Here is a 14,924-nt window from a genome sequence, read left to right on the forward strand (position 1 = left end):
CTTTTGCGGCTGCTAAACCAGTAAAAATAAGTAAGTAAGTAAACCTTATTTATGGAGCAAACAGATACCGTCTAATTCACAAAGCACGCGCAGAGGGTGAAATGCTCCACTAACTGCGCTGCCAAGCAGATTGCATCTCGGTGCTCCGGTGTTATTTGCATGTATTTAAATGAGGTAATTTGCATATATTTGGCGCAAAAATTGCCCCTTTCTATGCAAATGAGCCTCAGTGATAAACAACGTCTAATTCACTAACACCAGCGCTAATAGCCACACGCAGTTTGAGTGAAGTAAATAACATCTTTAGAAAGCTGGTGCAAACTGGGCGCTCCTCTGTGGAAGCCTCTCGCCCAGACTTTCCAGTGATTGTCTGTTAAATCAGTCTGTAAATAATATTTTGACATTATTATTATAATCATTATTACTTTAATGGCATTTGAAGATATTGATGCGTTGACAGGTGGCAGTCTGCAGTCGTTCTCAAAACGCACTTCTGTCACACACTTCAATTCAAGGTGCTATCAGCGGCCACAGTTTATTCTTTGTGAATTAGGCCCTGACTGTATCTATACCAGTGTATATGTATGATTAACTTACTTCAGTGATGTAATTTTTTTTTATTGATCCTCCTCTATAAGATTGTCATTCAGTCAGGACAACTTGAGTCAATGAAAAGCATTTCCATTTACAGTATTATATTTGGCAGTATGGCTCTGTTGTGGGGTCTCTCAGCCATTCCTCAGGCCTACACAGAGAGCCTAAGGCAGAGAGAGCACACCTCTCCACTCCTGCATACGCGGAAAGCCTTAAGGCAGAGAGAGCACACCTCTCCGCCCTTCCATGCGCATACAAGGAAAACCTGAGGCAGAGACAGCAAACCTCCCTGCCCTTCCATGCACCTATGCATGGTTGTAAGGCAGGAAGAGCAGCAGCAAAGACGCTCCAAGAAGAGAATCAATGACAAACAGAAATGACATTGATAAGTTAGAACCTGCATGAAAAGGAGGAGCTGGGGTAGAGGCTGGTTGCAAAGCGGCCTGCAGAGGAAGAACCAACAGTAGGCAGGCCAGAGCAGTTTAAATAGGGTGCCCTGAATGAGATTTGCCAATTGGCTGCACAGAAAGGAATCATGTGATCTATCAGCTGACTCCCTCCATCAGTTGATTGGGCTGTTTGAGATCAGCTGATGTAGCTGGGATGTGAGCTGAGCTTGACTAGTTTGTCCTGCCTGAACTAACGCTATACTCAATATTTGTCTGTTGTTTTCACTCATTATTTTTTTTTTATTTTGTGGGATATTTTGTAGGAAGCGGAGGAAGGAGCTGAGACGGCCATCGATCCAGGGGGAGACGTCATTTCTGGAACCCCACCAACTAATCAAGCTGTAGACGATGAAGGAGGTGGGCAGGTCACTACCACTGAGGCTGCCGGAGAAGGTCCCCCGCCCTTCGAGCGAGAGGTGGTTGAGGAGATCATTGTGAGGAGGCTGAGCCTGCAGGCTGCTGGGGGCATGGCTGAGGAACAGGAAGGGGAGGAGACAAAGCCGCACGAGGAGGTTGGCTCTGCTGATTCAGAGCAAGCCACCACAGAAACAGATGGAGAGGAAGGTACTCAGCTTTAAACTTCTCAGTGTTATCTGGCAGTAATTTATTTTTGAAATTAAACGGTTTGCGCTCTGGTTGGATTTTACTGTCCAAAAGGTGTTTCACCTGCTTAGAAGTTAAGCTGAACAGAGGTGCCACTACAAACTAAACTTTTACCATTCTCATCATATTAAAACAAAATTCCCTCCGTCTTTTGTATGTTTTCTGTGTTCAGGCACTCACGTTAACGGCCATCCTGTACGTTCGCTTCCTTCTGTGCGTCATGACATCCACAGATACCAACGTGTGGACGAGCCTCTACCTCCCAGTGAGTGTGTGTGTCTGCATGCACCGTATTGTTTGTCTATTGTATCTGTGTGTCTTTTTGTTTATGTGTCTGTGTTTGTGTATGTGTCCATGCTGAATGACCCTAACTCAAACTACACATCCTGAGCCACAAATGAATCACATGGCTTTCTTACTCTATAGTGAGATATGTTGGAAGGAGGATGTAAGTAAAATTATCTGAGGTTTTGCATTTTTTTATAGCCACACTAGTAGGGCTTCCAGTGTTTGTCAGCAGTATATCAGTCCACCCACTCCAGACTGAAATATCTTGATGATTACCAAAAATGTTTTCAAAGACGCTCATGCCCTGCAGATGATAAATCCTAATGTTTTTGGTGGTGTTGTGACTTTTCATCAATTCCACCTTGAGGTTTTCCTGTAAGATATGGTGATGATTATCAGATGGACTGTTGTGAAATCTGGTAGAAGTGAAATAACTTTACTGAATCTCTGACTTTTCCTGTCGCACACACGTCAGAATTTTAGTTTGTCCAATACTTTGGTTTATGACATAATCACTTAACGGTTCTGTATGCAACATGCAGGACATCATTATGGCAGCAAACCACTATTAGTCGTATAAGGATATAGTAGAGTTATGGCACCCAGAGCAGAGAATAAGGTCATACTCCCTCTGTGTGTGTTGTAATCTGAGCTTCTCTGTGGTTTGTTCTGATAAGCTGGTCTGGTCATGCATGCATGTTAGTGTATGTGTGTATCCCACTGGCTCGCTCATCCCCACTGCTTCATACTGCGCTCAAACTGTGGTTACTGCTGATATCGGGACAGCCTCGTCGCAAAGGCGTAGCACCCACCCTGCTGTTCCTCCCTGGTTAACACCATGAGCTCTGTCAGCAATGTTGCAGTTGTTTGGTGCTGGTTATGGAGTTAATAGTTAGCTGTTAGCTGGTAGCTGCTGGCTAAGCCACCGGCACGTTGAGAACCATGTCCGGACAACTCGTATGCTCTTTTGCTTGAATTACTATTATTAATATCAGAAAATGTAATGACTCACAGAACTAAGATGGTTAACATGGCAAACATTTAAGCTGCTAAACATCAGGATGTTAACATTGTCATTTAGAGCAGTGATTCCCAACTGGTCCAGCCAGATCCAGATTTCTCCTTAGTCATTACTTCAAGGTCCACACAGTTTAATACATCCAATGTTATACTTGTTTTTTGCCATGTCATCAGGCCATTTTGCTGTCTCTGTCAAATAGTTGTCCGTTAGTCACTCACTCCACAGCAGGAAATGGCACTTCAAAATAAAGTGTGTTTCTTTACAAACTTTACACATTTGTAAGTCATTTGTGAGTTTGTGGGCTGTGGTCGAAAAGTTGGTCACGGGTCCATTACGAATGGACCCTCAATCATTCAATCAATTGGCTCATCCTCACAGAGCTACTACTGTAGCATGTCGGCAAACTCTTAGTTTTGTTAAAGTTAATTTTGACCCAGAATTAAAGACCATATACAATAATGGATGTAGCTACCGTGATGTCATCCATTTGTCTGTGGACTGTGGACTCCTGTTTTGAAGCCTTGAATTCAGCTCTTTGGCTGTCACCAACTTGGTTTTTTGGAGCCAGAAGTGACCATATTTGGGTGAGAGGCAGGCACTCTGGAGCGGCAAAGGGTGTATCTGACTGAGAAGCCTAGGATGCTATTGGCACACAGCATGTCACTGAAAGTGTCCAGCCCTTAACCATGTGTAATTTTAAATCGTAATAAAATGTTAATTAGTTAGTTATAAAAAACTTCACCCCCTGTTGTCAGGGTTGTCACAGTTGTCATGAAGGGGGAAATTAACTGACCGTTTTCTTGTTCCAGACTGTAAACACGTTTATTTCTTCGGTAAAGTTAGTGATTTTAACATGGGGGTCTGTGAGCATTGACTCACTCTTGGAGGCAGCCTCAAGTGGCCATTTAAAGAACTGTAGTTTTTGGCATTTCAGTGTTTAATTTTTCAGCCACACAGGTTGCCACTTGCCCAGAAGTTGATAAAGAATAAAAGATTTCTGATCACTGATGACTTTATTCAGTTGTTGATGTTATCAAGTCATTAATTGCTGGCTAACACTTATATTTACAGTTGTGTTCCCCTGAGGCATTAAACACCTACTGTGTATCAATTATTAATCGCCTCTTAGACTGGGAGGCTCGGATCGACAGCCATGGGAGGATCTTCTTCGTGGACCACGTGAACAGAACCACCACATGGCAGCGTCCCACCGGACCTCCTGCCCCGCAGGGCCTCACTCGCTCTAACTCCATTCAGCAGATGGAGCAACTCAACCGCAGGTGGGTTTTGTGAAGAGAAATGTATTGCAATAACCATTGTGTTTTTCTCAGCAGCAAATGCCATTATTTGATGCCATTAAGTATAGCAAAATGTTCAATATGTCACTGAACAAGGTCTTACTATTATCACTAGAGGATTTAAACAGATGACAGAATCAAAACAAACTGACAAAAATGCCCCAGTGTCACAGACCTGTCTTTTCTGTTTTGTATTCTTTATAAAGCGACATTGTCTGAATCTTTTTTAGTTTTTTGAGCTAATGTAACTTTGTATTAACAAAGGTATACAAAGGCTTTCAGCAGAGAAATTCAACCAGCTTTTGCATTAATCTCTCCTTGCTTAACATGCCTCTGTCTTAGTGCCCCCCTTTTCATTTCACTTTTAGAGAAATTATTTAAGTACATAGTTTTATTAAGTAAAAACCTGCATTCTTTGCTGAAATAGTAGAAAACTATACTTTCACTACAGTAACTTTCTCTTAACTCTCGATCACAGGTACCAGAGCATCAGGAGGACCATAACAAACAGTGATCGGGCAGAGGAAACCCCAGTTGACCTGCTTCCTGAACCAGAAAGTGAACTGTTGCCTCACTCCATTTCTGGTTAGTGTCAATAGACCTTTTAGAGAAAAACACACAAATTGAAAAATTAGAGGTTTCATTTACCAGAGCTCTGCACTATTTTTGAGAAAAAAATATTTGCCCAATTATATGACTCACCTCTTGAAAATGATTCATCTCTTGAAATACTACGGTAATCCATGAGTCTAAAAAAGCTATTGTGTCTCAGAATAGCTGTAGCCTGTGGAGATGTTTCCTTTAAAACCTGACAAATAATGCTGGATATGAATATGAGGTTTTTTTTTAATTAAATAAGTGTCTTTTGTTAGTGTCTGCCTGTCTGGGAGTTTGAATAGTATGTGTTGATTTTGTTGCAGAATACCGACGAGAAAGTGCTGTTGCTCACTCCAGCGGTCGCTCGCGTCTCTCTCTGCTGCTCCAGTCGCCCAGCGCCAAGTTCCTGTGCAGCCCCGACTTCTTCACCGTGCTGCATTCTAACCCTGTCAGTCCAACATGCTTCACTTCCTCTGTTACCTTTGATCCTGTGCTCCTTTTACACACATCTGTCTACATACAGGCAGACATACAGTATCACTGTACTCAGACATATCATTTTGACTGGTTTAGCACTCGCCACAGTCATGGGACTCAGATACAGTTAATGCTGCCTGAATGAGTCATAGTGTCAGTCTGCCGCCCACAGTGCTACGTTTCAGTACACTACTGTAATGTAGCAATGCTGAGTGTGTGGCCCATTGTTGTTGTGTAGTAGAAGTCATACAGTGCTGAAATAGATAACCAGCTTCTCATAAGCAATGATCAATGATGGAAATCATTTTCTCTCTTACCTCCAGTTGTTCCTGGCCATGCAGATAGTTTTGGTTTATGTGCAGGACAGGTTTAGTTGCAAATACCAAAGAACCTGGGCATGCACAGAGAAAAAAAAGTGTTAAGCATTGCTCGACAGCGACAGTAAAAGCCCACTGAGATTCACTCAACAAGCTTGTCGACTTGCGGTTTTGCCTCATTACATTTGCATTTTTTCAGTACTGTGTCTGCTGTTTTTTTTAGCTTCCTCTTGGATGCATGCTGCTACTACCTGCTTGCTACTTTTTTGTGAAGTCCCGACCTCACCTGCACACTGTCGGTTTGGGTCTACACGCTCTCAAATGTCCCAACTACAGCCCTATATGCTTTTTATGAATGTTGACAAAACAAATACTGGTTCAAATCTTAGCTTAAGATTCAAAGTGAGTCTCCTGCTCCATATGCTATATGGAAGTTATGGCTGAAATCAATATAAGAGCTGCGCTCTTTTGTATTATGCGGTTCTGATTTTTCTCTAAAACTGCAAATATTTAAAGATAACTTGAAAATGCTACATTATAGATTCAGTTACTAAAGCAATGTGACATTTTCCTATTTTAACACAATTTTAACACCATACTGTATGCAGTACTGACCCAACACTACCCAGCGGGCACAGGGTGTCAATATGACGGCAGAAGGAAGTCGGACTCTTGCATCAGACAGATGTTAAATTTGACTGGAATGAAAATCAGGTTGATAATATTTTGAATGTCAAATGACGTAAGAGTTTCATGTTGTGTGTACATAATGATTATGACATTTTGCAGACTTTGGGTTTTGGTACCTCATGACTAAATATCATAGTTCTACATCAAGATGACGTTGGCATGAGTCATTTGGAAGTTGTTGGAATTTGCTTAACAGCACATCTTAAAACCAACAAAATATCAACGTCATGTTTCGTCAGTTCAAACTGACCTATGGCTAAGCCACGCCCCCCTCCACTCACCCAAACAAAATATCAACATTCAGTGACTGGCGCTATGGCAGGTGTCACAGTACATGGCATTTCGCAGGAAGCAATTGATGATTTTTCGAGACATAATCAGATGCCATTGAGAAGTAACCAAAAGGGCCTTAGTTTATCTTTTTTGTCACTCTATAAGTCAGAAAATAGTCTACACACAACAGTAATAGAGAAATCAATTTTCACCATGTATTTAAGAGTAAAATGTATGAGGCTGTGAATTATTTGTGAACAAACCTTTGGAAACTGGAAATTTTGGTGCATCAAAGTGCCACTGAAGTTAAGGGTTTTGGCTCAGAATATTAGAAAAGGATAATGGCCTTTATACCATCTTTACCAAGAGTGTCTCTCCGTTAGTTTGGTGCTAGAGTATTTACATTGAATCATTCACCATAACATTTGCCAACCTTTGTTATCTTTGCGATTACAGATAAGTTAATGAAGCTAGGCTCCAGAAGTTAACATTAGTTTAACTAGAGCCCTTTGGACAACAGCTAACAATGATGTACGATCACCAAAGTACAAAACTAGAACAAAATAGGCTAATCAACTCCCAGCAAACAAGGTGATGAACAACGCAGCTAGGGGCTAACGTTAAGCTAACTTTAGCTAACGTTAGCTAGAGATGTTAAAGATAACTTTATATTTTTTTTCCCAGCAAAGTGACAATATGTTGCCTCAAACACGATCTTGACTTACCTTAGAACAGATGTAGACATCCTTGTTAATCTTATTCATGTTGAGTTGATGTTGTGGTCTACCGCACAACTTTATCCAAAGGAGACACTTTTCTCGGTTGAGATGTGGTTTAGTAAAGGGTAAAAAATACACCCCGTTGCTCAGCCTCTCAGGATACCTTGTGTTGGAGTTGCATGTATCCTATGCACACCGTTTGCCCACTTTTAAACTTCAAATGTCAGAAAAAGCTCATAAAACTGAACGGAACTGACTTTCTGTAATGCATTTCAATGGACATCCAGGCAGAGAATGTCTGAGTATATGGGAATGGCTATACGCACTGTGATTGGCTCATTGTGTTTGTGGGCGGGGTTTAGCCATTGGTCAATTGATGATGGCATTAGGTGTTGTTCTGACATTGAATTCTGGTCGCTCAATGTCACAACCTAAATTCAACCAATAATCAACATCTAACATTATTGGTGGCCAGCTGGGGTATTTAAGACTGTAGAATGTCTAGCATCTAATTCAAGTCATTTTTAATTTACTTGATTAAGGACATTTTGTGGATAAAAAAACCCATCACACTGGCATTAGGAATATATTATCCACATTGTCTTCCATCTTGAGTGAGAGAACTGAAATGACGGCAAAGCTGTTCTCTGGTCTGCTTCTTGTCCCTCTCTGATGACCTCATCTTTCTGCCCTCTCTGCCCAGAGTGCCTACCGCATGTTTACGAGCAACACCTGCCTGAAGCACATGATCAGTAAGGTGCGTCGGGATGCTCATTACTTTGAGCGCTACCAGCACAACCGCGACCTCGTCACCTTCCTCAACATGTTCTCCAACAAGCAGCTGGAGCTTCCCCGCGGCTGGGAGATGAAACACGACCACACTGGAAAGGTGTGTGAGTGTGTGTTTGTGGAAACCCTCAATTTTTGATTATTTACCTGGGATTACACTTGACATTATGTGCATCAGATGATTTTAATCTCTGCCCAGCTGTCCAGTAGACTTTACCCTTTTATAATCCTTACTTTTAGTGTACTGCATGTAAAGATGTGTTTCTGTATGAACATATTGGGGTTCATCAATGCATGACCAGGGGTATTTACATCTTAATCCTCAGCCCTTCTTTGTGGATCACAACTGTCGCTCCACGACCTTCATTGACCCCCGGCTGCCCCTCCAGAGTTCTCGCTCCACTGGGCTGCTGGCCCACCGCCAGCACCTGAGCCGCCAGCGCAGCCACAGTGCTGGGGAGGTGAGAGACTAGCCGCCACTGCACCACTTGTCACCTGGAGTCAACTTAAGGCTAGGAGACACTGCAATGTTTATAGAGGCCAGTTTGAAGGAGAAAAATGCTTCGCTAGTTTCTGCATTGTGGGCATAGGCAGGGGAGTTATCCTGCTAGTCCCTGCGGTGGAGCCATTGAGCAAGGACATTAGTGCTACTTTCAATGCAAGATTTTAAGACCTCAAATGTAGTTGCCTTTGACTAGTCCTTTGAGATACTGGAATGAGTGGAAATCCTCATAAACACACTGTATGTAAATATGATAAGGAAGAGAGATAGTTTCCTTCTGTCTTGTTGCCACTCATCTCTTCCAAAGCATCACTTAGTCACTGTCAAATATAGTATTGATACTACAGTATGCTACCTATCAACACTAGGGGCCATAGTGAACATGAAAGATAGTTTTTGTTGCCTCTTAAGTCAATAGTACCTGCAGCATTATTGGGTTCAGTTCATCTGGTTAAGGTAATGGATTTTGGATAGGTCTCTTGTTAGGAAAAAACTGTGCATTGCATGCTAATGTAGCAGGGCATGTGTTTTAAAAATCATCCATGCTGATGCATTCAACTGCTTTTTGGAATATCTGATATCTGAGACTGCTGAAAAATAACATTTTTATTACAGGCAATCACAAATTTTTCTGTTTAGCAACATCCAGAAAGACCCATTTCTTGCTAGGTTTGGCTTTTTGTGATACAAAGAGAATGCATTTTTATGCTTCTGCATCAGCAGAAGCCATGGCCAGAGGTATTAGGTTTTCCGGTTGTCCGTCCAGCCGTATGCCCATCTGTCCATCCCGTTCTTGTGAACGCAACATCTCAAGAATGCCTAGAGAAAATTTCTTAAAATTTGGCACAACCCTCCACTTGCACTCAAAGATGAACGGTTAAGATTTTGGTGGTTATAGCTCAAAGGTCAAAGGTCAGTGTGACCTCACAAAACATGTCCTTGGCCATAACTCAAGAATTCATATGCTAATAATGACAAAATTTCACACAAATGTCTAATAGGATAAAATGATGATTTATATCCAAAAGGTAAAAGGTCAGCTTCACTGTGACATCATAATGTTCTGCAAAAACACTTTTCTAGAAAACTCTCTATCTCAGGAGCAGAAGGGGAGGCATTTGGTCAGATACTGAATTGGTGACACTAATCTTTGAAACTGTGCTGATTGTATAGATCTTCTGTGCTGTCGGGGGGGAAGATGTGTGTGAAGCATCCCTGTTTTAAAACAGTGGCTCCCAACTGGTCCAGCCAGGGAGTCCAGATTTCCCTTAGTCAGAAGTTCAAGGTCCACACAGGTTAATACATTCAGCATCATACTTGAGTTTGGCCATGTCATCGAGTTCATTTCCTGTCTCTGTCAAGAAGCTGTCCGTTAGGCACTCACTCTTCAAAATACAAGCTCTTTGTTGGAAATTTACTGTGCTTAAAACTAATGTGTGATATTTACAAACTTGACACAATTGCAAGTCATTAGTGGTCCATTCAGAATGGATCCACTACCCACCAGTTGGGAACCACTGTTTTAGAATATGTAACTTATTTGCAGCGACATCCGTATTTGAAGCAATGTCTACTGTCATGGCTACAGCTTTGTGTTCTCTCCTGGTAGTCCACTACAAGCTCATTAGTCTTGCTTATATTGAGCTTCAGGTGATTGTTGATGCACCATGTAACAATAGTCTTTAACTGAAGACAGCATTTTTCTCACTGGAAATTAATCCCTGGAATCATACCAATATAGATATGGCTTCTGTTTTGGGTCTTTTTTGCCTTTAATGACAGGATAGTTTTTGAAGCGTGAAAGGGGACAACGTGCAGCAATGGGCTGGAATCGAGCCCCCGTCACTGCGGCAAGGACACTACCTTTGTACATGGGGCGCCTGCCCTACCTACTGAGCTACTGGGCGCCCCGTAACTTCCGTTTCTCCAAAAAATACATGTAATACCTTTTGTTAAATTGCTTTAAAGTCTTCACTACATCATATGAGCCTAGGCAGACGTGGATGAATATCTGTTTCAAACAAGTTTAAGTCTCTGCAAGTCAATTTTTATACAGTTGTAATAAACTGACACAAATGGCAGCTTGGAAATCTTTGGAAAATGGTTGGCAGAAACATAGATAAGAGTTCTGTGGTTAATTCGCGAGAACATGCAGAACTGATAGGTATCCAGCTGGAGTTGGGGTCAGTGTTGGCTGAAGACTGGCGGGTGGATCGGCCTCAGAACTAGGATGCGACCTGAACTGTAGTGCTTCCTTTTGTCACAGGTGGTGGATGACTCTCGCCAAACCAACCCACCCGTCATGCCCCGACCATCCAGCACCTTCAGCGGCTCCAGTCGGAGTCAGTACCACGACGTGGTACCTGTGGGTAAGTCAGACAGAATCACATGTATGCAATCATTAAGTGTAAACACACACAAGACTCAAATATAGATGTGCATTTCTCATTTCCTCCAGCCTACAATGACAAGATAGTGGCGTTTCTACGGCAACCCAACATCGTCGAGATCCTGCAGGAAAGACAACCCGAGCTTGCCAGGAATCACTCGCTAAAGTATGTCCCTGACTCCGTCTGTTTTCGGCTCCATTCCTCCTCCTGTCTTTGTCTCATTGTTCCCTTTGTCTCTCCTCTCTCTTCCTCTCTAGCCTTGCTCACACCCAACACCTCCATTATCATCAGTCAAACTGAGCACACAGTTAACCTTTAATCCTAATGGACTGTGTCAGTTTACCCCCTGACGTGTGTGTGTGTGTGTGTGTGTGTGTGTGTGTGTGTGTGTATGTGTGCAGGGAGAAGGTGCAGTTTATTCGCAGTGAAGGAGTCACTGGGCTGGCTCGCCTCTCTAGCGACGCTGACCTCGTCATGCTGCTTAGGTGAGTGCAGTACATGTGCGTTTGTGTATTCGGGTGAGGGACTGATCATCTGTCACTTGTGAAAATTATAACCAGCTTGCTCCAGCACTTCTAAAAATATAAGTCTACTTCCCATTTTACCCACTGCTGATGCGACACCGTTCTTAGATCTGTTCCTTTCTGACTGTGTTCTGTGTGTACTTATGTCTTGTCTCCAGCTTATTTGAGGAGGAGGTGATGTCATATGTACCACCGTTACTCCACCCAAGTTACTGCCTCTCGTCTCCTCAGAGCTCCCCTGGTGAGTGTCTGTCTCACTCTGTCTGCATCAAGTTTATTGGCATGATATGCCTTTTTAATAAGTTCTTTCTTTTTATTACATTTCACACCTTCCACCATGAGGTTTGGGTTACATTGTCTTACTAAATAAAAGAAACAATTTCATAGTACCTTCATACAGTATATAACATTGGTCGTATAACACATATAACACTTATACTCATTTTCCACTAAAATTAGCACATTTTTAAACACAGATAAACCTGCTAAAAATAGTCTAAAAACTTCTTTCCCATTGCCAATAGACCAGCACTATGTACATGGCTCTGCAGCAGATCAGTATTCAATTCTGTGTGTGGTTTTTCTTTTTTTTTTTGGATGTGTCACTTTCGACGTCACAGACAGGACAGGAAAGTAAACAGTAGAGAGGAGCATGGAGGCCAGTGAAAATGTTAGCGGTTGCTTCTGTTTATATATCTCTTACTAAGTCAGTCGCTTTCAAACTCAGTACAGACTAATTTGGATCAGTCTTTGAGCACTGTTTGGGCAGTTTTTTCTGGTGGAGAGGTGCCGGTAGAAGAGCTAAATTTAGCACGTTCACCCGGGTGTTGTGTTGCTGATCATAACCGGAGGCAATATATACCCGTGACTGCTGCAGAGTCATTTGACCTGGGTGTGAATGCCGAATGCCTTTTCCAATTGCATTAAAAAGCCAGATATTAGCGGATGTTAGCAGGTTTTTTGTGCAGTGGTAAAAGGGGCTTTAGTTTTCTGTCCTTTATTCTCCTCATGTCCTCAAATGACAATATACTGTATATTTTTTATAACCAAAAATAATAATTTACATAATGGTCTCCACAATAAAATTTGTGTTTTTATGCCTCCATGTCAGTGATAGTCGTGGCCAGAGTCATTCTGTTTTTGGGTTGTCTGTCCGTTTGTCTTTTTGTCTGTATGTCTGTCCCATTCTTTTTATTGTGATATGTCCACAGCACCTAAAGAGAATTTCTTAAAATTTGGCACAAATTATCCCCTTAGACTTAACAATGAGTTGATTCGATTTTGATGGTCAAAGATCATGTCGCTGTGTCTTCGTCCATTGCATTCTCATGAATGCGATAGCTCGAGAACACCTTGAGGAAATTTGGCACAAACGTCCAAGAATTTTAGAATTAGAATTTTATATCAAAAGGTCAAAGGTCAACTTCACTGTGACATTATAATATTATGAAAAGGCCTATAAGCCTTTTTGGTTTCCAACCGTTCCTGTACAGTGTTTTAAAAGCACATTTCTGGCCATTACTTAACATCATATCTCAAGAACAGAGGGGGAGACATTTGGTCAGATACTGAATTGGTGACACTAATCTTGGGTACCCATGGTGAAACTGAGCTCATTGTATAGATCTTCTGTCCTACCGGCAAGGAAGATGCACGTGAAGCATCCACGTTGTCACAGACATTGATGTAAACTGTAATTGCAACTTGACTGGTTTGTGGAGGCATATAGATGTGAAGCAGTAATTCTAGTTACAAATTGTAGTGTTAAACTTGTGTTTGATGTTATGATAATTATGGCTGGTATGGCTGAAAATGTATCTGAAAATAGAACACATATAATCACAAATCTGAAACTTTATTTACAAAATCATAGACTGTATATGTATCCTTAAATACAGTCTTTGTACAAAACATTTTACAAATGTCACATCTTGAGTTGAGTATAGAGAGCACCAAAATTATCTCCCTAGTACTATCAAGTAAATTAAATGTAATTTATGATTGTAATACATGAAAGAAGGAATAAAGCAAACTAACTGATGAATCAATGATCGAATATACAACAGATATTACAATATTTACAACTCAGTGTTGAATGACCATCTATTGAATTACTAAAATAACCCTCAACAAGTTGGCCTTACATAAAATATGTGTAGCCATATATTTTTTCAACATAATTAAAATCAATAAAGTGGCGTCAATGTGTGTGTAAGTAGTTGACACATACCCAAACTCACACTTCCTCTCTCCAGCTGATGTCAGTGTTTATCTACAAGTGTGTGTCTTTCTGTACAATCTCCACACCTCTCCACACTGAGCCTGCCTCTAATCTTTAACTGTTCAACAAAAACACAGACAGTTGAGGAGGTGCGTCTGTGTGTATTGTGCATCTCTCAAATTAATGTCAGCTACAACAGCCTGATACAAAATAACAATCCAGGATTAACCTGCATACAGCACTTCCGATTCCCAGATTTCGATTCCTCCTCCTCCCCCATGCAGGCTAAAACCAATTTCCGCTTTGGATCATTTAAATTTCATTTGATCTCAGTCTCCCTGTATCTGTTTCCCACTTTTTACCCATCTCTTTGTCTATTTATAAGTCTGTTGTTGTTGTGCCTGATGCCTGACTTACATCGTCCATTTTCTCTGTCTTTTTCTCCCTTATTTCTCTCTGTCATTTATATCTCAGGCACCCAGCGAGCTAATGCGCGTGCTCCAGCTCCATATAAGAGAGATTTTGAAGCTAAACTGAGGAACTTCTATCGAAAGCTGGAAACCAAGGGTTATGGACAGGGACCAGGAAAAGTCAAGTAGGTGTACACCCTACAGTTCAAGAGGATTTGTATATGGATTGTCTAATTTAGTACTGATTTGTATAACTGTATGAAAATAGTGAAAAGGTAAGGGTGGGACTTAGCAAGGGCCATTCTCGGAACCCATCGGCTATATTCAGCGCCTGACTTCCAGCAGACAGCGATACAGCCTCTGGGGGCAGACCCCTGATTTTTTGGCATTCCGGTTTGATTTGGGTGGAGGACGGCAATTATGTTCCGCCTCGTTAGTTCACCGCATAGACCGTTTAACCTGGCAACAACTGCAGCCAGCTCAAACGTGATTGATCAATATCACACGGACTACAAACAGCCTACAACCAGAAACCAGGGCTCTTTCGCTCTTCTTCTGCAAGATCTCCGGGGTTTGCCTACAGACTGTACATTCACTGAATGTAGAGTCTGTATATAGAGACTAAGCAAGGGCTAATTGGGAAACTATTGTTAGATGGACTAAGGCATATTTAGTTTGGCTGTATTATGGGGTTGTGGCCAATAACTAGTCTTACTCATGTAGAATGTGGGTATCAGTCTGCCATTAATGGCTTTTTTCAGA

The 14,924-nt window shown here is 41.7% G+C and overlaps 1 protein-coding gene across 3 annotated transcripts in view; it reads left to right on the forward strand.

Annotated features, from left to right (window-relative positions):
- The window catches only part of hecw2a (HECT, C2 and WW domain containing E3 ubiquitin protein ligase 2a), a 61,546-nt gene that overhangs the window by 30,671 nt on the left and 15,951 nt on the right, over positions 1–14,924 (forward strand). The window contains exons 10-21 of one of the 3 annotated variants that reach the window (XM_049593423.1): positions 1,307–1,607; positions 1,819–1,911; positions 4,085–4,235; positions 4,732–4,838; positions 5,174–5,298; positions 8,030–8,215; positions 8,442–8,576; positions 10,866–10,986; positions 11,076–11,172; positions 11,409–11,492; positions 11,690–11,772; positions 14,227–14,347. In XM_049593423.1, the coding sequence (XP_049449380.1) occupies positions 1,307–1,607; positions 1,819–1,911; positions 4,085–4,235; positions 4,732–4,838; positions 5,174–5,298; positions 8,030–8,215; positions 8,442–8,576; positions 10,866–10,986; positions 11,076–11,172; positions 11,409–11,492; positions 11,690–11,772; positions 14,227–14,347 (1,604 nt within the window). The remainder of the gene's footprint in view (positions 1–1,306; positions 1,608–1,818; positions 1,912–4,084; positions 4,236–4,731; positions 4,839–5,173; positions 5,299–8,029; positions 8,216–8,441; positions 8,577–10,865; positions 10,987–11,075; positions 11,173–11,408; positions 11,493–11,689; positions 11,773–14,226; positions 14,348–14,924) is intronic. The other 2 variants (XM_049593424.1, XM_049593425.1) reach the window with 2 other exon arrangements.

This window comes from Epinephelus fuscoguttatus, linkage group LG13 (assembly GCF_011397635.1).
Source record: "Epinephelus fuscoguttatus linkage group LG13, E.fuscoguttatus.final_Chr_v1".
NCBI lineage: Eukaryota > Metazoa > Chordata > Actinopteri > Perciformes > Serranidae > Epinephelus > Epinephelus fuscoguttatus.